Source organism: Mustelus asterias, chromosome 14, assembly GCF_964213995.1.
Source record: "Mustelus asterias chromosome 14, sMusAst1.hap1.1, whole genome shotgun sequence".
Taxonomy (NCBI): Eukaryota; Metazoa; Chordata; class Chondrichthyes; order Carcharhiniformes; family Triakidae; genus Mustelus; species Mustelus asterias.
This window is the reverse complement of record NC_135814.1, coordinates 12,575,974-12,599,481: the sequence shown is the minus strand read 5'-3', so window position 1 is coordinate 12,599,481 and position 23,508 is coordinate 12,575,974. Positions and strand designations below refer to the sequence as shown.

General features: G+C 45.9%; 1 protein-coding gene across 1 annotated transcript in view; it reads left to right on the top strand.

Moving 5' to 3' along the window:
• LOC144504123 (contactin-associated protein-like 5) overlaps positions 1–23,508 on the top strand; it is a 922,207-nt gene that overhangs the window by 544,925 nt on the left and 353,774 nt on the right. Inside the window, exon 12 of the mRNA XM_078229299.1 lies at positions 9,109–9,228. Within this exon, the coding sequence (XP_078085425.1) occupies positions 9,109–9,228 (120 nt within the window). The remainder of the gene's footprint in view (positions 1–9,108; positions 9,229–23,508) is intronic.

Sequence of the window (23,508 nt, the reverse complement as noted above, 5' to 3'; positions counted from 1 at the left end):
AATAGTCCAATTTAAAGTTTATTTATTAGTGTCACAAGTAGGCTTAAATTAGCACTGCAATGAAGTTACTGTGAAAGTCCCCTAGCCGCCACACTCCAGCGCCTGTTCGTGTACACTGAGGAAGAATTCAGCATGGCCATTGCACCCAGCGAGCATGTCTTTCGGACCGTAGGAGGAAACCGGGACACCTGGATGTGTTACATCAATTTTGATGTAACACATCCAGTCTTCACTGGCACTAACTACACAATCGCAGGATTGTTACGGCGCAGGAGGAGGCCATTCGGCCCATCGTGTCCGTGCCAGCTCTCCAAACGGGCATCATGGTTTAGTGCCATTCCCCTGCCTTTCCCCCCAGCACATTACTTTCATTCACTAATCATCTAATGCCCTCATGGATGCCTCAGTTGAACCTGCTGGTGGATAGAAGCAGAGCCCAGGATTATTGGCAGTGAGCGAAGAAGCAAAGGGAACTTGCAGTACAGCCATGAATCCAGCATTAATGTCATCCAGTAACTGTGGAATACAGGGCCACAAATTCTCATCGGTCTTCCCGCCCAAACATTTTGAGGCAAACCTTTCTGGGGTATTGAGAGGCAGAAATGTTTTGTAATAGTTGGCATGGTTTAAAGTCAAAGATCTTCGGTTACAATGGAACTAAGTGATTGAGTACACGTGAGAGTTGAAAACAGCTTCAAATCTGAACTTACAATGACGTTAAATAATGTAATTTTGAATAGGTAGTTGGCGGAAGGCAAATCACAATTTTCTATGGAACCTGTAAATATAGGTGGCACAGTGGCACAGTGGTTAGCACTGCTGCCTTACAGCGGCAGGGACCTGGGTTCGATTCCCACCTTAGGCCACTGTCTGTGTGGAGTTTGCCCGTTCTCCCCAGGGTTTCCTCCAGGTGCTCCGGTTTCCTCCCACAGTCTGAAAGACGTGCTGTTAGATGCATTGACCCGAACTGGTGCCGGAGTGTGACGATGAGGGGGATTTCAGAAAAACTTCATTGCAGTGTTAATGTATGCCTTACTTGTGTCTAATAAATAAACTCTCAAAAAATGAGTTGAATTTTGGCAGATTGGGAAGTCGAGCAGACGCCTCGAGGTTTTCTGAATGGCGCAATTTAATGTTGCGACACGCTGATTAAAAGAGGGCAGTTGAGAGATAGGGGAACAATTTTAAGTAAGGTGGGGAGGACATGGGATGGGTCCACGGGAAGGACCCAGTGAGAGTTTTTTTATTATTCATTCAAGGGATGTGGGCTTTGCTGGCTGGCCAGCATTCACTGCCCATCCCGCATCGCCCTTGAGAAGGTGATGGTGAGCTCCCTTCTTGAATCACTGCAGTCCCTGTGGTGTTGGAAAACATTGTCTGTATCTTTAAGACCTGGTTGGTTGTAGGGATTCGCATTCTAATCAGTATTCTGTAACTTGATTTTGTGTCTCTGTGCCCTGTTTGAGAGCAGATTTCCACACCATCTGACGAAGGAGCAGCACTCCGAAAGCTGATGGTATTTGCTACCAAATAAACCTGTTGGACTTTAACCTGGTGTTGTTAAAACTCTTACTGTGTTGGAAAACCCACAGTGCTGGGAAAACAAGAACATAAGAATAGGAGCAGGAGTGGACCAAAGGGCTCCTCGAGCCTGTTCTGCCACTCAATACGATCATGGTTGATCTTGACCTTCAACTCCACTTTCCACATATTCCTTGTTTTTCTGAAAGAACAAATATCTGTCTAATATATTCTGTTGTGCCTGCCGCACAGTCTGTTTTAACCCTTATACAGTGGACAAAGAATTGCGAGTAGACTTCTTGTTAGTACAACAATATTTATTTAAACACACAATCAATAATCACCCACCCAACCAACAATAAGTTATCTTGGAGGACCGAAGGGCCTGTTTCCTGTGCTGTACTATCTTACAGAAATACTAAAGTTCAAGTCCCATACAAGACCTTGACTTAACTTTGCGTGACTGGCAAGTACCCAAGCAGATATTGGCCTTTATCGGCGTGTTGGTCTCTGTAGTCCTCTGGGTAGTCTGGTCCTTTGGTCTGGTCTAACACTCTGGCTCTGGTCTTCCTTCCTTCTCGGGTGTGTTGGCTCTCCTCGTGCTGGTCGTTGCTGGCGATGATCACCGTTGTTGAAGCTCGTTCGTGAGGTCAGAGAGAGAGAGAGAGCTTCTTCTGTTGTGCAGAAGCTTTTATCCCTCCTTGGTTTTGTGTCCTTTTTGGGCGGTCTCCTGATTCTTGTCAATCAATCGATCAGGGTTTGATCACCCTGATCGATAAGAGTCCAATCAGGTGCTGCCACACTGATCTCTGGGTGTGTAACTAATGTAAGAGGTCTCACAACACCAGGTTAAAGTCCAACAGGTTTATTTGGTAGCAAAATCCACTAGCTTTTGGAGCGCTGCTCCAAAGTCTGAAGGGGCAGTGCTCTGAAAGCTAGTGGATTTTGCTACCAAATAAACCTGTTGGACTTTAACCTGATGTTGTTAAAACTCTTACTGCGATTACCACAGTCCAACACCGGCATTTCCACATCATGTGTAACTAATGGCCATGCCTGTAGGTGCTGGAAGTACGTAGGTCACATACCTCCCTCCCAAATAAGGGGTTAAACTCCCCTTTGTCTGGTAAACAAGTATGTTTGACCAGAGAGTGTCCATTGTCTTTGAGATGGCCTATTTCCTGTGTATTCGGTCGTCTGAGCTGCAGCCTGTTTCTCTGTCTTTTAAGCTGCAGCCTGCTGTTTCAGTGCTTGTCCAATTATCCCAGCATGCTCTGTAAATCGCCATTTTAGGTGGCCCGTTTGGCCACAATTCTTAATTGTATTCAGCAATGGAGCATCCACACCTCTCTGGGGTAAGGAATTCCAAAGATTCACAACTCTTTGAGTGAAGCAATTACTCTTCATCTCAGTCCTAAATGATCGTCCCCTTATCCTGAGACCGTGACCCTGTGTTTTCGATTCCCCAACCAGGGGAAACAATCTCTCAGCGACCACCGATATAAAATATTCACCACAAAATCCACAAGGGAATGGTGAAGAAATTCCTTCACCCAAAGAGTGGCGATAATGTGGAACTCAGTACCGCTCGATTGTTGTTAAAAGCCCATCTGCTTCACTAATGTTCCTTTAGAGAAGGCAATCTGCCATCCTCACCTAGTCTGGCCTACATGTGACCCACAGCAATGTGCTTGATGCTTAACTGCCCTTAGTTCAAGGGCAATCAGGGATGGGCAACCAATGCTCGCCTTGCCAACGATGTTCACATCTCATGAAAGAAAAAAAACAAAAAAATCGAGTGGTTGAAGTGAATAGTATCATAGAATCCTACAATGCAGAAGGAGGCCATTCGGGCCATCAAATCTGCACCGACTGCTATCCCACCCAGGCCTTATCCCCATAACCCCATGCATTTACCATAGCTAGTCCCCCTGACACTAAGGGGCAATTTAGCATGGCCAATCCACTAACCCGCACATCTTTGGACTGTGGCAGGAAACCAGAGCACCCGGAGGAAACCCATTCAGACACGGGGAGAATGTGCAAACTCCACAGAAACAGTGAAGCGGGGCCGGAATTGAACTCGAGTCCCTGGCGGTGTGAGGCAGCAGTGTTAACCACTGTGCCACCATGCCACTTTCAGTACAGACGCAGTGAAAGGGAATCGCGACCAGCATTTGAGGGAGAAGGCAATAGAGGGTTACAATGGTGGATTTACTTGAGAAAATATGGGATGAGGCTCGAGTGGAGCACAAACACCGGCATAGACTTGTCCGGCCAAAAGGTCTATTTCTGTGCTGCATATCCTATGTAATCCTAGGGCATAGAAGCATAGAACCATAAACTCCAACAGTGTAGACGGAGGCAATTCGGCCCATCGTGCCTGTACCGACTTTCATAGCCTCACGTATTTGCCCAGCTAATCCCCCTAACCTACCCATCTTGGGTCACTAAGGGACAATTTAGCATGGCCAATTCACCTAACCTGCACATCTTCACACCTGATCCACGTATTTACATTGTTCTCTACTTACTCCCTGTGGATGCCCTGATCAAAGGAGCAGATTGCAATATTAGAACACGATAGGAAGAGATTAGGATCAGAGAGGTTGAGTTATTTACTTTACTTTAGCTGCAGCCATCCAGTGTTGGCCAAACAAAGATGGTTAAAATTGGGTCCATGGCTGCTACAGTGGCACAGTTCTGGAAAAGAGACCTCACAGAACAAAGTACTACTAATGTGGTACATCTGGCTTTCATTGGAACCTGGAGTCCCTCGCAGCTTTCTCACTATAATTTAATTCGGTCATACCATGGCATTTTATTATCAAAATCTTACTGTGCCTTCTAATAAAAAGATAGCTTTGGATCAGAACATCGGTGGGATCCTGGGCAGAACATCACAGAAATGGTGATGTATGAGCTTCATTTTATTTTTGCTGCCTTATCTACTTCATGATTTTATGAAGTGGATGTGACATTTCTTGGCTCAATTCCAGAATATGTCAGGAGTCCTAATGTTAATTTTGAATGCACTATCAGCATTCAGCTTCATGGCGATAGAGGATAGAGTTCATGCAAAAAGAGAAGAAATTACACAGAGATATGTAACAGTCTATTTTTAAACGGGGAGAAAGATCTATGGAGATACGCTTTTCATTTAAGCTGCTGATGAAATGTTTAAGTACATAGAAACATAGAAGATAGGAGCAGGAGGAGGCCATTCAGCCCTTCGAGACTGCTCCACCATTCATCATGGCTGATCGTCCAACTCAATAGCTTAATCCTGTTTTCTCCTCATAACCTTTGATCCCGTTCGCCCCAAGTGCTATATCCAGCCACCTCTTGAGTACATTCAGTGTTTTGGCATCAACTACTTCCTGTGGTAATGAATTCCGCAGGCTCACCACTCTTTGGGTGAAGAAATGTCTCCTCATCTCCGTCCCCGAATCCTCAGACTGTGACCCCTGGTTCTGGACAGCCTCCCCGTTGGGAACATCCTTCCTGTATCTACTCTGTCTAGTCTTGTTAGAATTTTATAAGTCTCTATGAGATCCCCCTCTCATTCGTCTGATTATATATGTGATGTATGTGTGGTCATTAAAAAAATCAGGTTTTTTTTTTGTAATGTCAAGTTTAGTAAAGGATGCAGCTTTGGAAAAATCACACTGGAGGCTGGCACCAAGATAAAGGCAAAATACTGCGGATGCTGGAATCTGAAACAAAAACAGAAAATGCTGGAAAATCTCAGCAAGCCTGACAGCATCTGTGGAGAGAGAATGGAGAAACGTTGGCTCTATTCTCTCTCCACAGATGCTGTCAGACCTACTGAGATTTCCCAGCATTTTCTGTTTTTGGGTGACAATGGAGTCCGACATGCTCTCGATATTACTGTTGTTTTCTCACATTGGTTCGCTTTGGACTAACTGCTGACGGCTGCATGTTGAGAATGGAGGAAGCTTCTTCCCCTAAATGAAATCACCGTAGCAATAACAAAAATAAAAAAAGAAGCCCTTAAATTGTCTTTAGAAAAAAATATCAAAGATTATCCTTATCTTCACTGTCTTCCATTTGGGTTCTGCTTGAGTGGGGGAGTCCAGGACGAGAGGTCATAGTTTGAGGATAAGGAGTAAACCTTTTAGAACTGAGGTGAGGAGTAATTTCTTCACCCAGACGGTGCTAAATGTGTGGAATTCACTGCCATAGAATGTAGTTGAGGCCAAAACGTCGGATTTCAAGAAAAAAATTAGATATAGCTCTTGGGGCTAAAGGGATCAAGGGATATGGGAGGAAGGGGGATCAGGATATTGAATTCGTTGATCAGCCATGAGCAAGATGAATGGTGAAGCAGGCTCCGAGAGCCGAATGGCCTACTCCTGCTTCTCGTTTCTATGTTTCTACGAGTCACTCAGCTTCACCTTTGCATTATAGCCCATGTGTAAACATGGAGACAAGTTTTGAACTCCAGAGAAGGAAAGTGACTGCCCTTGACATCAGTGCAGTGTTAAACTAAATGTGACACTGAGGAACCAGAATAAAACAGAAGTCAGTGGGTATTGGCTGTGAAGGAGGAAGGGGGTCGTTGGGGGGAGGAGGATGGGGGGGAAGGGGGACATGGGGGGGGGGGGGGGGGGGGCTGCATGCCAAGGAGTGAGGGGGGTCACCGGGGAGAGAGGCAGATGGGGGTGTGGAGAATGAGGTTGGATTCCTAGGCGACACAGAGGGAAATGGATGTGATTTTCGGAGCCCCAACAAAAGGGCATCACTTCAGGCATTCCTCAGGCCAGCATTTCGGGAACTCCCTGCTTCACATCACATTGAGAGCACCTTCGCCATAATGGCCGACAGTGGCTCAAGAAGGCCCAACCTCCCCCAACCCGCCCCTCACCCGTTTCTTGAGGTGGAAAAGGGAAAAGGTGTGAGCAATAAATACAAGCTTTGCAGGGAGTCCAACGCCTGCCAATGAACTGGAACAAACAACAAAAAGCACCCTCTGTAAACGGCACTTTTCCTTTAAGTGTTGCAGCCAACAGCAAGCCCAGTCAGCTCAAAGTGCTTCATCCTCTCAGTAAATCGATCAGAGAATCTCCCCTGTGTATTGCACACAACGTGTAAACCTGTACGTGAACAAACGATTTGCTTTTTGCTCATTGGATTTACAATGGAATCAATGCTGAAGAATCGCCATTTTCACAGAAATTTATCCTGTTGGTTAAGAGAAAAAGGGACTGTCCAAAGCTAATAAGCCCTTCTGATTACCGGAGTAAGCAGTAAGTTTGGGAAAGTTTACTTTTGTGAACTTTAAGGTACAAATACAAACAGCACAAAAACCCTATACACTCACGTGAAAGGCAGTCTCAGGTGGAAGTCAACCCGTGATGTTGGCCGGAAAATGATGTAAAACTCAACCTTGGTTTTTCAAATTCTAAAGTATCATCCTGGAGATGATTCGATTTCCTTGCAAATATATAGAAACTAATGAAAATGAGAATCATAGAATCCCGACAGTACATCGAATCTGTACCCAACCACAATCCCATTCAGGTCCTATTCCTGTAACCCCACGCATTTACTCTGCCAATCTCCCTAACACAAAGGGTTAATTTAGCATGGCCAATCAACCTAACCCGCACATCTTTAGACTGTGGGAGGAAACCGGAACACCCGGAGGAAACACATGTAGATATGGGGAGAATGTGCAAACTCCACACGGACAGTGACCCATGGCCGGATTTGAACCTGGGACCCTGGCACTGTGAAGCAGCAGTGCTAACCACTGTGCCACGGTGTCACCCGTAAATAAATTTACCGGTCCTTGGGGCCACCCGAGTACTGGTAAATAAATGTACAAAGTTTGAAGCATTTAAGTTTTGTTTTTATTTATTTGCATTATGAAGGTGATCAGATTCTGAATGATAATTAATAGGAATTTTTTATTGTTAGGTTTTATTCCATTCCTGCGTTCTTTTAGGATTTTACTTTGGCCCCATTCAAGCAATAGTGTCAATCCTTTGAAATCATTAATGGGTAAAAGTCTTGGCCAATTGGCCTCAGGAATTTGACTTTTACACAAGGATATACGGCGCATATTGTGTAGAAAACAATGCATATTTAATCGGAGATTCGGGGTAACTAGAAATGGACCAATGGGTGGTGGGCTTACTGGAAATCTGAAATAAAAACAGTGCTGGAAACACTCAACAGGTCCGACAGCATCTGTGGAGAGAGAATAGAGTCAACATTTCATATCAGGATGACACTGCGTCAGAGCTGAAGACAAAGAAAATAGGTCAAGATTTATACTGTAAGGGTGAAGGATGGGGCGGTGGGGAGATTGAGGGAGGGGGGTGGTGGTGGGGGGGGGGGTTGCGTGGGGGTGTGGGGGGGCCGGGGGGGGGGGGTGCAGGGGTGCGGTGTTGTTAAGGGTGGTGAGGGTGGTTGGTGTAATTGACCAAGATGTCATAGACAAAAAGGCAAAGGAAATGGAAATGATGGTGATAAAGGCTGAGAATGGCACTAATAGTGTCCATTAAGAGATTGGAAAGTTAATGGCAGAACAAAGGCACAGAGTAGCAAAGGACAACCTGAGGCATGTGGCAGATGGCCTGGGTGGGGTGGGGGGAGGGGAGGGGGATGTTTTCAATGCAACGTGACCCTTCCTCAGAGCTGTGTCAGCTTTGGCACAGTGGTAGCATCTTTTGGCCTTTTGAGTCAAAGGTGATAAGTTCAAGTCCTGTTCCAAAGGTTTGAGCGTGTGAGCTAGGCTGGGAATTCAGTGCGATGTGGAGATGCCGGCGTTGGACTGGGGTAAACACAGTAAGAAGTTTAACAACACCAGGTTAAAGTCCAACAGGTTTATTTGGTAGCAAAAGCCTTTTGCTACCAAATAAACCTGTTGGACTTTAACCTGGTGTTGTTAAACTTCCTTCAGTGCGATGCCAGGGGAATGTTGCACTGCTGCCTTGTGGATGAGCGGTTAAACTAAGTGTCCATCAGTGCTCTCAATAGGAATGTTGCTCCACAATATGCCTTGAATAAAAGCTGGGGCGTTCTCCCTGTATCCTGGCCAATATTTATGTCTCCAGCTAGATCAGTACAATATATTGTATGATCATTTATCTAAATGTTGTTGGTGAGGCTATGATCTATACAAATTGGCTGTATGTCCATTCCTTATGACGCGGCATCCCTTGATCATGCACTGACTGCTTTTCAATATGGAAACTCCATCATTCTGCACCCCCCCAAGAGCCCACTCTTGTTGTTCTTCCCACATGGTGACTGGCATTAATTGTCCACTTGAGGGCCTCAACTGTTGGTGGGACAGGGAGGCTGCTCTTCCCACCAATGGATTTATCCAGTGGAGGCAGGAAAGTGGTGGGATTCCTAGCCTCCAACCTCCAGCCTGATTAAATGCCACCCCTCTCCCCCCCCCCCCCCCCCCCCCCCCAAACTCCCACCACCGCCACTCACCACAGGGGAGGGCATAAAATATTGAAATCTATCCCTCGTCCTTTTTTTTTTAATGAGATTGCATTGGAGTCTTAGGTGTTTGTCAACTGATATGCTCTCATTTTGTTCTTGTAGCTTTGTATGAAAAGTCTTGTGAAGCGTACAGACACAAAGGGCAGATGTCAGACTTCTTCTCCATTGATCCAGATGGCAGTGGCTCTCTGAAACCCCTTCTCGTGTACTGCAACATGACAGGTGAGCTGGCACCTTTTACTGCTAATCAGATCACAGCATATTTATAGTAATGAGATTTACACTGCTGATAAATAGTGGTCCTTTGACTGAAATATATGCAAATGCAAAGTAAGAAAGCAGCACCTACTGTAGCCGCAAATAGTTATGATCCGCGAATCATTGTTTTATTATGTGCCTGTATCAGTTGTTCAGCAGAGAATGCTGGTACTTTGTTTCTGTGTGAGGTGTTAATGTACACCACGGCTGGGATTTTACCGTCTCGCCTGGCCCAGAATTGGCATTCTCCGTTGGCCTCAGGCGGGATCTAATGAGCCTCCGGCTGGGAGGCGGCATAATTCCGGCACACTCATTTTAATCTGAGCATCGAATGCGCTACATCTTGTGTTGACCATGCACTTACAGATTGCTGATTTTGGATATGGGAATAGTGTGGGGAGGTGGAGCCTGTCCCATCCCTTTCCGTTTCGCGCTCCCCTTTAAAAAAGTTTGAAAGTTTAAAACAATGTTTATTTTATTAGTGTCACAAGTAGGCTTACATTAACACTGCAAATAACAAGGAACAGTGCAGCACAGGAACAGGACTTTTGGCCCTCCAAGCCTGCGTCGATCATGATGCCTGCCTAAACTAAAACCATACGCACTTACTGTGTCACTATGAAAATCCCCCAGACGCCACACTCCGGCGCCTGTTTGGGTCCACTGAGGGAGAATTTATCAGGGCCAATCCATCTAACCAGCATCTCTTTCGGACTGTGGGAGGAAACCGGAGCGCCCGAAGGAAACCCACGCAGACACGGGGAGAATGTGCAGATTCCGCACAGACAGATCCAAACTGGGAATCAAACCCGGGTCCCTGGCGTTGTGAGGCAGCAGGATGACTTCAGTGCGTGTGGCTGAATGCAGGTTGACCAGGACATTATGGAAAACACACTGGTTCTATGCTGACCAGCAGTGCTAATCACCATGCCTTTTGGGACACCCATCACCTCCTGCCAGTTTGCAATATCTCCCTGCCCGTTCTTTAACCTACCATCCTGCACCTATCACAATTTCCCTTACCCCTACATGATCAGCACTGTGCTTCACCTGTCCTTCAAAGACCCTGACCTTTCCATTCCATCACCTTATTCTCAATGATTTCCAAGTTCTTTCGCTGCACATGTGATGGCCAACAATATAAGAACATTAGAAGTAGGGGCAGGAGGTAGGAATAGACCTTTGTGCTGGCTTCCCCATTCAATACAATCGCAAGTGGTTTTTACCTCAACTCCAATTTCTCATGCACCCACTTCCCATATGGATATGAATGATCACCTTTGAACACAATGAGGCCAGAACAGGTGAAAAATAAAGTAGAAGACTTGGAGGAGTGGCAAAGATGGCAGGTGGATGTGGAGAAGATGGCAGCATGGTGGCACAGTGGTTAGCACTGCTGCCTCACAGCGTCAGAGACCTTGGGTCACTGTCTGTGTGGAGTTTGCACATTCCTCCCATGTCTGCCTGGGTTTCCCCTGGGTGCTCCGGCTTCCTCCCACAGTCCAAAGATGTGCAGGTTAAATGGATTGGCCAGGCTAAATTGACCCTTAGTATCCAAAGATAGAAAGGTTAAGTGGATTAGCCATGTTGCAGGGGTCACGGGAATGGGAGGGTGGAGTGAGGCAGGAAAGGAAAAAGCTAGACAAGACACAGGAGCAGGACAACAATGAATGTAGGGTAAAGATTGCTTTCCACTCCATTCCTCAAAAAATAAAGCCAGTTTATGATCGCCCTCCTTCTTCATGCATCTGCCATCATTAATATTGTTCTATCTCATTGACCAGACTCAACTACTCATCTAATGGCACGGTGGCACAGTGAGTGGGAGGGCACGGTGGCACAATAGTGAGCACTGCTGCCTCACAGTGCCAGGGACCCGGGCTCGATTCCCAGCTTGGGTCACTATCTATGTGGAGATTGTACATTCTCCCCATGTCTGCATGGGATTTCTTCCGCATGCTCCGGTTTCCTTCCACTGTCCAAAATGTGTGGGCTGCGTGGATTGGCCATGCTAAAATTGCCCGTTAGTGTAAGGGGGACTAGCTAGGGTTATGGGGTCATGGGGATAGAGCCTGGGTGGGATTGTGGTCGGTGCAGACTCAATGGGCCGATTGGCTTCCTTCTGCACTGTAGGGATTCTATGATTCTAACCTTTGAACAGTTGGCAGCAGTGAATGGTACAGAAGGACTTTAGTGAGTGTGGCAGAATGGAGTGGGGTCATTGCAGGTTGACGGCGACATCATGGAAAACACATTGATTCTATGCTGACCAACTGTTAGCAATGCAACAGGAAACCATGAAATAAAGTGGTGTCAGGTTGGTGTATAATTGTTCCCCTTACGCCCACTGCTGTTTGTCATAATGAGTTGGAGCAATTTCATAATGGATAGTCACTGGACTAGTAAGCCAGAGGCCCAGGGTGATGATCTGGCTACCCAGGTTCAAATCCCATCACAGCAGATGTTGAATTTGAATTCAATTAAAATCTTGGTGACCATGAAACCATTGTTGATTGCCATAAAAATCCTTGTTCACTATTGTCCTTTGGGGAAGGAAATCTGCCGTCCTTACTCGGTCTGGCCTCCATGTGACTCCAGATCCACAGCATTGTGGTTGACTCTTCAATGCCCTCTAGCAATTCACTCAGCTCAGGGCAATTTGAGATGGGCAATAAATGCAGGCCCACTCAGTGATGCCCAGATAGAACGTAGAACATAGAAAAAATACAGCACAAACAGGCCCTTCGGCCCACAAGTTGCACCGGTCATGTCCCTACCTACCTAGGCTTATATATAGGCTTACCTATAACCCTCAATCCCATTAAGTCCCATGTGCTCACCGAGAAGTCTCTTAAAAGACACTATCGAGATCCCATAAATGAATAAGAAAAAAGTTCACTTGCGGCCAATGTTCAAGTTTGAGTCCACACACACTGAGAATCTCAATCATAGGGTAATGCAATGGGCAGGGCATGTGAAGTTGAAACCCAAGACCAGCCATGATAGTATTAAATGGCAGAGCAGGATCAACTTTGCATATGGTCTATTCTTGCTTCTTTCTTTTTATGTTCTTACGTCCCCTTTCAAATCCATCATTGCTAGCCCAGAATATCATCCATATTTGGATAAGACTTTAGAGTGAGTGTGTGCCTTTAATGGCCATCCACTTGATTTGATTTGATTTATTATTGTAACATGTATTAGTATACAGTGAAAAGTATTGTTTCTTGCGCGCTATACAGACAAAACATACCGTTCATAGAGAAGGAAAGGCGAGATGCGGAATGTAGTGTTACAGTCACAGCTAGGGTGTAGAGAAAGATCAACTTAATGCGAGGTAGGTCCCTTCAAAAGTCTAATGGCAGCAGGGAAGAAGCTGTTCTTGAGTCGGTTGGCACTTGACATGATTCTTCTGATAACTTTCCTTCGTAAGCTTTACTGTTGATGTTTTTCATGCCAAAGCCAGTGCAGGGTGTGACGGGAATGCTCCAGATTGGGAGCTATTTTAGTTGAGCAGCTCCGGGAGAAAAAAAAATCAGAACGGAACCATCAAAGAAATGACATCAAAACAAAATGTTCATTAAAGGCAAGTTAAAGGGAAGTATTGATTCAATTGTGTAGCACTGGCTCGATTCACCAAACCAAAACATATTTCCACATTATAGTGATAGTACAGTAGTGTTAAAAATAAACCTCTACAGACTAATAGATAAAAATATGCCATTACATTTAGTTCTTCTTCGAACAACAAAGCAACATTACATATCCATTTGATGCCAGCAATATGATCTTTCCCTCAATTTTCTATGACCTATTGTTATTTTAACGCTCTTGTATGGCTGTATAGAAAGGATTGAACAGCCACAGCAGTAGAGATCTAATCTAACTTAACGTCTGAATGCTTTATACTTTCTCATTGCACACATGATAAGCAGCAAGTGTGACAGGCAATGTCAGTGCAACATCGTCTGATCTGAATCGGGATGGTGCTCTTTAGTCCTCACAGCGATGAAAATGAAAAGCTCCAATTTGTAACTTCTACATTTCTCACAGTGAAGGATGGCAGTGAGGGAATGAGATCTATCTTCCCACGTTTCACAGCTGGTGTCAGCACTGTTTACGCCCACCTGGAGTCAGGTTAGGTAAAACTATCTCTGTGGCGTTTATTGCAAGGATGATGAAATATTAAAATAAAATCTGGCTGCAGCTCGGCAGGACATTGATGGGACCACACCCGGAGTACCCTGGGCATTTCTGGCCTCCTTGCTAAAGGCAGGAGGGGGTGAGATTCCCCGGCCTCCCAGCCGTGTGTTTCCCGCCGGCGGGAGGTGGCGCATTGTTTGCTAGTGGCAGGATTCTCCGGTCCCGCCGCTGTCAATGGGAATTCCCAATGATGTCACCCCCACGCTGGCGGGAAACCCGTGGGCGGGTGTGCACGGCCAGCGGCACTGGAGAATCCCGCCGGCATGAACAGCCAGAGAATTCTACTTGCACTGGGAACAGTCCAAAAAAGGCTCTCAAGAAGGTCGTTAGTCTTTAGAATTGTCTTCCACAGAGCAGTGGAGGCTGGGTTATTGAATATATTAAAGGCCATTTCCTGGATAAAGTAGTTGCCTCATGAAGAAAGGTTGGGCAGGTTGGGCCTGTGTTCATTGGCATTTAGAAGAATGACAAGTGATCTTATTGAGAGGTTCTGAAGGGTGCTTGACAGATAGATGCGGGGAAATCTTGAATTAAGGGGAACAGTTTCAAAATAAGCTGTCTACCATTTGAGATGGAGATGAGGAGGAATTTCTGTTCTCAAGAGGGTCGGTAGTCTTTAGAATTCTCTTCCACAGACCAGTGGAAGCTGGGTTATTGAATATATTAGAGGCAAATTAGACAGACTTGTCACCAACAGGAGCATCAACGGTTTCAGTTTTATTTATTATTTCATGGGATGTGAGTGTTACTGGCGAGGCCAGCATTTATTGCCCATCCCCAATTGCCCTTGAGAAGATGGTAGTGAGCTGCCTTTTTGCATTGCAGTACATGTGGTGTAGGTACACCCACAGTGCTGTGAGGGAGGGAGTTGCAGGATTTTGACCCAGTGACAGTGAAGTCAGGATAGTATGGCTTGGAGGGGAACCTGCAGATCTTGGCGTATCCACCACCTTGTCCTTGTTGTTCAAGACGGCAGAGATTGTGGGTTTGGAAGATGCACTTAAAGGAGTCGAGATGAATTGCTGCAGCGCATCTTGTAGATGGCAGACACTGCTGCCACTGTGCATCAGTAAGAAGTCTCACAACACCAGGTTAAAGTCCAGCAGGTTTATTTGGAATCACGAGCTTTCGGAGCACTGCTCCTTCATCAGTTGGGTCACCTGATGAAGGAGCAGTGCTCCTAAAGCTCGTGATTCCAAATAAACCTTATGAACTTTAACCTGGTGTTGTGAGACTTCTTACTGTGCTTACCCCAGTCCAACACCGGCATCTCCACCTCACTGTGCAACAGTGATAGGGAAGGTTAAGGTGGTGACTGGGGTCTAGCATGGCACTCTCAGATCAGAGCGTTCTTTAAAAATAGTGCCCCAATCTCTGTTAAGCTGGGCTTGAGAGTGTTTCCTGTTGGGGATTCTTTTGCCACCACAGAGTGATTGAATCCCACCTGGTTAACGTTGCCAGTGCCAGTGGGAAACATTCCAGGTTTCCCACTGGCGGCACCACTTAGTTTCTCATTGGGAGAATGGCGGCCAACATCTCCATATGAGGCTTGGTACCAAATTCTGTTCGACAGTGCTCCTGCGAAGGGTGTTTGGACATTTCGCTAATAACAGGCTCTATACAAATGCAGTTTGTTGTTGTTAAAAATATAGAAGCTTCCTGTTCATTATTCTGATGAAAACAAGAGTTGACATTCACTTGTCACGGAGATTCCTGCCGAGGTAAGGTAATGATCAGGGCTGTGAAACTGGAGCCTCAAATGTCATCATGCAGAGAGATCTAAAGAGCAGGGGGGCCTGTCTTTTGTGGGTTGACATTGGCCTGAAGGAAATCTCCTACTCCTTCATGGTTTGAAATCAAATTCCAAACTGCTGGGATTAATCTGGAGCTGTTGTCAGTCAGAGAAATAATTGAAATATGATGACCTTCAGCAAAATAAATCTGGAATAAACATAGGCCCGTGTTAGATAATTTATCTGAATTTTGCTGACAAACCCAGCTATCTTAATTCCAACTTGAAAGAATCTCAATGAATGGAAGCATATTCCGACATTACATCAGTGACTAACCTTCAGAAATGCTTCAGGGGCGGCACGGCGGCACAGTGGTTAGCACTGCTGCCTCACAGCGCCAGGGACCCGGGTTCAATTCCGGCCTCGGGTCACTGTCTGTGTGAAGTTTGCATGTTCTCCCCGTGTCTGCGTGGGTTTCCTCCGGGCGCTCCGGTTTCCTCCCACAGTCCGAAAGACGTGCTGGTCAGGTGGATTGGCCATGCTAAATTCTCCCTCAGTGTACCTGAACAGGTGCTGGAGTGTGGCGACTAGACTAGGAGATTTTCACAGGAAGTTCATTGTCTTGATAATGTAAGCCTACTTGCGACTAATAAGTAAACTTTAACTTTAGAAAGCGCTCTGACGAAGGGTCATCCTGACTCGAAACATTGGCTCTATTCTCTCTCCACAGATGCTGTCAGACTTGCTGAGATTTTCCAGCATTTTCTGTTTTTGTTTCAGGAATGCTTCATTGCCTATAAGTCACTTTGAGATGTACTGAGGCTCTAGATAAGTACAAGTCTTTCCATGTGTTTATTGCACCATTGTAGTACAGTTTGCTGATTGGACAAACTGTAAATGTAGAGTTGGGTTCCAATCTGAGGAAGATTGCCTGGCTTAGTTTTGTTTTAAAGTTGAAGTTCAAAGTTTACTCATTGGTGTCACAAGTAGGCTTACATTAACACAGCATTGAAGATACTGTGAAAATCCCCTAGTCACCACACTCCAGCACCTGTTCCTTTGTGTCCCAAGATGTGTAGGTTAATGGATTGGCCATGCTAAATTGTCCCTTAGTGTCCCAAGATGTGTAGGCTCGGTGGATTGGCCATCTCACCCAGGCCCACTCCCCCGTTCTGTCCCCATAAACCTGCACATTCGTCATTCCACCTAACCTACACATTTGTGCAAACTAAGGGACAATTTAGCATGGCCAATCCACCTAACCTACACATCTTAGAACACAAAGGGACAATTTAGCATGGCCAATCCAGCTAACCTACACATCTTGGGACACCAAGGGACAATTTAGCATGGCCAATCCACCTAAGCTGCACATCTTCATAGAATCATAGAATCATAGAAACCCTACAGTGCAGAAGGAGGCCATTCGGCCCATCGAGTCTGCACCGACCACAATCCCACCCAAGCCCTACCCCCACATATTTACCTGCTAATCCCTCTAACCTACGCATCTCAGGACTCTAAGGGGCAATTTTTAACCTGGCCAATCAACCTAACCCGCACATCTTTGGACTGTGGGAGGAAACCGGAGCACCCGGAGGAAACCCACGCAGACACGAGGGGAATGTGCAAACTCCACACAGACAGTGACCCGAGCCGGGAATCGAACCCGGGACCCTGGAGCTGTGAAGCAGCAGTGCTAACCACTGTGCTACCGTGTCGCACAAAGGGACAATTTTGCATGGCCCAATCCACTAACCTACACATCCTGGGACACTAAGGTAAATTTAGCGTGACCAATCCACCTAAACCTGCACATCTTTGGAACTTAGGAAGAAACCCATGCTGGCACAGGGAGAATGTATAAAACTGCACATAGACAGTCGCCGGAATTGATCCTGCGACCCTGGCTCTGTGAGGCAGCAATGCTAACCACAGTGCCACCGTGCCGCCCACTTCAATTACAGTCAACTTTTCAATAAATTATTAAACGTTTGCCATTTTAGTGGATATCTGAAATAGAACAGGTCACTTCCAAAAAGCGGCCATTGGTATTTCACTTGACAGGTGAAGTGTCACAATAACACAACGTCCAATATCCATTATAATAATTTTACATTGAACCAACCAACAGTAAATCTGTAAATTGAACTCAAACAAAATGATCCGCAGACAATTACATAACCACGAGAGATGGACAGTTGTCAAAATCCTTTTTTTTTTACAGTCACTGTAAATTTCTTTCTAACTTCTGAAAAAAATTGAATATTTAAACCTCAAAATTTACCCATTGCTCCCATATTTAGACAGGACCTAATGCACACTCCTTGTAAAGGAAATCGTATCTACTTATGGCTGAAGTCAATTGTGCATCTTTACACAATAGAAAAAAGCCAGGTGTAAAATGGAATATCGATCTTTCTTTTATTCATTGGTGGTATATGGGTGTCACTGGTTGGCCAGCAATTATTGCCCATCCCTAGTTGCCCGAGGGCAGTTGAGAGTCAACCACATTGCTGTGGATCTGGAGTCAAATGTAGGCCAGACTAGGTAAGGACAGCAGATTTCCTTCCCTAAAGTGAACCAGATGGGTTTATCTGTCATGAATTTTCATTAGTAGGAAAACTTATCTGCAATGGAGAACTTGCCCTACTCTTCAAGAAATTGCCACACATTTTGCTCAGCATCCTATTGAATTTTCATCGCTTATTGATCTGAAACTGTAAGTGAGCCATTCTAGAGTCTACTCTATCGAGGCTATGTTGTAATCAGGCTTTCTCTTCCTTGCAGAGATTTTAAAATTCAACCTCGCTATTTCTTTGGGCCAATGATAGTATGGTGCTAATATCACTGGACAATTAATCCAGAGGCCTAGGTTAATGCTCTGAGGGCGTCGGTTCAAATCCCACCAAAGCACTGGTGGAGTTTAACTCCAAGTAACAAATCCTCACAGTGGTGATTTAAAAAGGGGAATTTTCCAGTCCCATCCATCACGGGAATCATAGAGGGCAGGGGGCAGACCATGCAAAGGTCTGTTGGCCTCGGGTGGAATTTTCTGGTTCTGGGTTGAGCGCAGCCAGAAAATCCCGCCCTAAATCTACAACTGATTGTTGTCAAAATCCATCTGGTTCACTCATGTCCCTTGAGGCAAATGTTCCTGGTCTGCCCCACATGTGACTCCTGATCCACACCAATGTGGTTGGTTTAACTGCTCTCTGCCCACTAAATTCAGGGGCAATTAGGGGTATGTGATGACTTTAATCAGGCAATTGTGGTTGGCCTGAACTCCCTGATTAAGGGCCAAATTGATGGTAATATCAGGGAGTCTCTTGCTTTGCATTTAACCAGAAGTAAGAAGACTCACAGCACCAGGTTAAAGTCCAACAGGTTTATTTGGTAGCATGAGCTTTCGGAATGCTGCTCCTTCATCAAGTGAGCAGCGATGCCAGCTTGCTCACATGGATGCGTTGGTCCACTTTAAAGGGCTGCCAGCACCAGCACTCAGCTAAAGATTCCCTCCTTAAAGCCTTCCTTGATTGAAGCCACTCACCTGATGAAGGAGCAGCGCTCTGAAAGCTTGTGCTACCAAATAAACCTGTCGGACTTTAACCTGTTGTTGTGAGACTTCGTACTGTGCCCACCCCAGTCCAATGCCAGCATCTATACATCATGATTTACCAGTAGTGTCAGTTCCTTTGGGACTCCTGGTATCGACTGTTAACTAAAAGCACTCAGTATGTTGTTGTCAGACTTGTAAACAAAGGGAAGGGCCTTCTGCCTCGGAGGACTTATTACAGGATGGGCAACTGTTGCTGGTCTTGCCACCAATGCCCGCAGCCCACGAAAGAATAAAGAGAAAAGAAATCTTCACAACTCTTCAATTTATTAATCCTTTTTCTCTCTTTCTAACTTTACTGATGTCCAGGAGCATGGACTTTCATCCTTCGCCTAAACTTGTTGTTAAAGGAACACTGACTATCTGAATCCCTATCAGTATGTAATATTTAATCAGGAACATGACATGCAATTAGCTGGAGACACGCATTAGGAAAATGATTTGACTTACTTCTTGCTAATTGGTACCAGTGAGAATAGTGAGTGATGGCTACAGACACGGTGGGCAAGATTTTACGGCTCGCTTGGGCGAGACTGGAAATTCCCGTCTGAGGTCAACAGAGATTTCCGTTGTCGGACCCTCGCCCACGCCAATTCCATGGCGGGCCAGTTGGTAGATTTCCGGCTGAAAACAGAGTCTGCCACTTTGACATAACATAGAAGTGGCAGGCTGCCTCAGATATCCGACACTGCTTCCCGCCTCCAAAAAGGTGTGATATATCAAAAAGTCCACTGCATCTTGGAGGCCACTATAGAAAATTGTTATTTAGATTCCAAGCACTGCTTTAACGGCACATGCAGACATCCAGCGTTAACTACTTGCACTCGCTATAGAAGGCAATTGCTCACTGCTGCAGGTCTGAACCGTTCTGATTGAGAAGCCCACCTGAAGGGCTAAGGAGGCCAAGCAATCCCCTCGAAGGTTAAGAGAGAGTGGGTGAGAAGATGAGGCCAAGTAGCAAAGTACGAGGTGACGCCAACCTTTGCTTTTTAAACTTAGCTGGATAAGAAAATGAGGGGGAGATAAAGCATGATTCAATTTTGTCGAAGGACAAGTTAGAACAGTCGCCAAAATAAAAGCAAAATACTGCGGATGCTGGAACAAAACGGAAAATGCCGGAACATCTCAGCAGGTCTGGTAGCATCTGTGGAAAGAGAATAGTGCCAATGTTTTGACCCTTGGTTATCCTGACTCGAAACGTTGGCTCTATTCTCTCTCCACCGATGCTGTGAGACTGCTGAGATTTTCCAGCATTTTCTGCTTTAGAACAGTGGCCGTCAGATTTGAAGGGAATTTGAGCACAGTAAGGATCTGGAAGGAGAAGAGTTGGAGAACAGTTTATTTCTAGAGCTTCGAAGAACCTAGACTGAAGTTCAGAACAACATCAACTTTTGAAATAAAGAAAACCGAGAAGGACAAGGATGATGATACTGGTTAATAATCTTGAGAAGCGCCTTGGGACATCTTCGTATATTAAAGGTGCGATATAAATGCAGGTTGTTGGCCACGGGTTTTGCAGTCAGCGCCGGCTGATAGAATCATAGAAACTCTACAGTGCAGAAGGAGGCCATTCGGCCCATCGAGTCTGCACCGACCACAATCCCACCCAGGCCCTACCCGCTAATCCCTTTTTTTTACCCGCTAATTTACCCGCTAATCCCTCTAACCTATGCATCCCAGGACTCTAAGGGGCAATTTCTAACCTGGCCAATCAACCTAACCCACACATCTTTGGACTGTGGGAGGAAACCGGAGCACCCGGAGGAAACCCACGCAGACACGAGGAGAATGTGCAAACTCCACACAGACAGTGACCCGAGCCGGGAATCGAACCCGGGACCCTGGAGCTGTGAAGCAGCAGTGCTAACCACTGTACTACTGTGATGTCAGGTAAACCTCTGGACGATCGTCTACCTTGATTCTGCTGGGAAAAATTTCAGCTGTCTTGTCGAGCATTAGACCATAAGATGTAGAAGCAGAATTAGGCCGTTCGGCCCATAGAGCCTGCTCTGCCAATCAACCATGGCTAGAAACATAGAAACCCTACAGTACAGAAAGAGGCCATTCGGCCCATCGAGTCTGCACCGACCACAATCCCACCCAGGCCCTACCCCTACATATTTACCCACTAATCCCTCTAACTTACGCATTTCAGGACACTAAGGGCAATTTTTAGCATGGACAATCAACCTAACCCGCACATTTTTGGACTGTGGGAGGAAACCGGAGCACCCGGAGGAAACCCACGCAGACACGAGGAGAATGTGCAAACTCCACACAGACAGTGACCCAAGCCGGGAATCGAACCCATGTCCCTGGAGCTGTGAAGCAGCAGTGCTAACCACTGTGCTACCGTGCCGCCCCGCTGATATAATTCTTATCCCCATTCCCCTGCCTTCATCCCGTAACCCTTGATCCCCTTATTGATCAAGAACCTATCTATCTCTGTCTTAAAGACACTCAATGACCTGGCCTCAACAGCCTTCTGTAACAATGAGTTTCACAGATTCACCACTCTCTGGCTGAAGAAATTCCTCCTCATCTCAGTTTTAAAGGAGCGTCCCTTCACTCTGAGGTTGTACTCTTGAGTTCTAGTCTCCCCACGAATGGAAACACCCTCCCCATATCCATTCTATCTGGACCTCTCAGGCCTCCTTTGAAGCAAGGCCCAGCAGCTCAGGCTCTTTCATAGAAAGGTGGGGAAGTGTGGGGGTTGCTTACACTCACACGCGGCATGGTAGCACAGTGGTTAGCACTGCTGCTTCACAGCTCCAGGGACCTGGGTTCGATTCCCGGCTTGGGTCACTGTCTGTGTGGAGTTTGCACATTCTCCTCGAGTCTGTGTGGGTTTCCTCCGGGTGCTCCGGTTTCCTCCCACAGTCCAAAAGATGTGCGGGTTAGGTTGATTGGCCGTGCGAAAATTGCCCCTTAGTGTCTTGAGCTGGGTAGGTTAGAGGGATTAGTGGGTAAATATGTAGGGATATGGGGGTAGAGCCTGGGTGGGATTGTGGTCGGTGTAGACTCGATGGGCCGAATGGCCTCTTTTTACACTGTAGGGTTTCTATTTAAAAAAAAACAGAGGTAAAAATTGCCGCAGTAAAAAAAGGCGTTGGAAAAAAGATAGTGGAAAATTACATTATCAGTGCACAGAATTAATTTTACAGAATTAATCTATTTTTTATAAGTACAGTAATTTTGATCAGATAAGCCATTCCTTTTCAATTAATGCTACAATGTCATGGATTTTACTTTTGAACAAACTTCACCTGGTTTTTAACAGGTTATGAAAGTCTGCTCGAGGGGCCGAGTGGCCTTCTCGTGCTCCTAATATATTTTTAAATGAGATTGCTGCAACTTTCAACATGACGTAGGCCTCCCTATTTAGTATTTCTGATTAAAGAAATGTCTTATGCCTGCAAGTCCAAGTGTAAAGTGTAGTTGATAGTTTACTCAAATCTGCGCTGGTTCCATACTCTGGAACGCATCGCTGCTGCTCGCATCGCAAAAGCTGAGGCATTAATGACAATATTTTAATGTAGTGCACAGTAAGCTCAGCTAATAATTGTTAACGATGGGGTGGTGGGGTGGATTCATTGCCTTAACAATGAGATCGGATGGAATTCTCCTGAGATTCATCCTGAGACTAATTCCTTTTTGATTTGATTCATTATTGTCACATGTATAAACATACAGTGAAAAGTATTGTTTCTTGCGCGCTATACAGACAAAGCATACCGTTCATAGAGAAGGACACGAGAGAGTGCAGAATGTAGTGTCACAGTCATAGCTAAGGTGTAGAGAAAAATCAACTTAATGTGAGGTAGGTCCATTCAAAAGTCTGACAGCAGCAGGGAAGAAGCTCTTCTTGAGTCACTTGGTACGTGACCTCAGACTTTTGTATCTTTTTCCTGACGGAAGTAGGTGGAAGGGAGAATGTCCGGGGTGCGTGGGGTCCTTAATTATGATGGCTGCTTTGCCGAGCCAGCGGGAAGTGTAGGCAGAGTCAATGGATGGGAGGCTGGTTTGCGTGATGGATTGGACTACATTCATGACCTTTTGTAGTTCCTTGTGGGGTGGGGTGGGAACCTGGAGTGTTTCCCAAGGCAGAGGCCACCGGAAAAACACACTGAACCCTCTGTCCCTGACCTCATTAATTATGCAAGTGGCTGTTTTGCACCGTATTCCGCGGTGAGGCAGGCTTGATGATGCATAGCCTGTCATCCTGTCTGAACCCCGTGTTGAAAAGATGCCCAGCATCACTGACCCATTATTAAAGACAGAAAATGGACCTCCTGAGGAAGAAGATGGATTTCCAGGAAAATTCTGAGGCTGGAAGATGGTCCTTCTCCAGGACATTGAATATGGAAGGTCCACTGCAGATGCTCCCCTCCCTCACCCACTGATGTGGTATTCCAGGATTGCCATCAGTTTCCATCCTGAACTCTGAAGGCAGCCTCAGGTGACTCCTGACATCTGCATGCGCACATTCTTCCAAACATATTTTGCACTGGCGTGTATTCCTCATGGAGAATCGGGCATGGGAGGCCAGGTCTACAATTGCATCCCATTGGAGGGATGCAACTGAGGTCACGCCGGCCTCCAGCGGGTTTCCCAATTAGCTATGGTGGACACCAGGTAAAGATCCCATAGGGAATTCCCACCTGCCCGCCATTGAACCCACCAGCAAAGAAT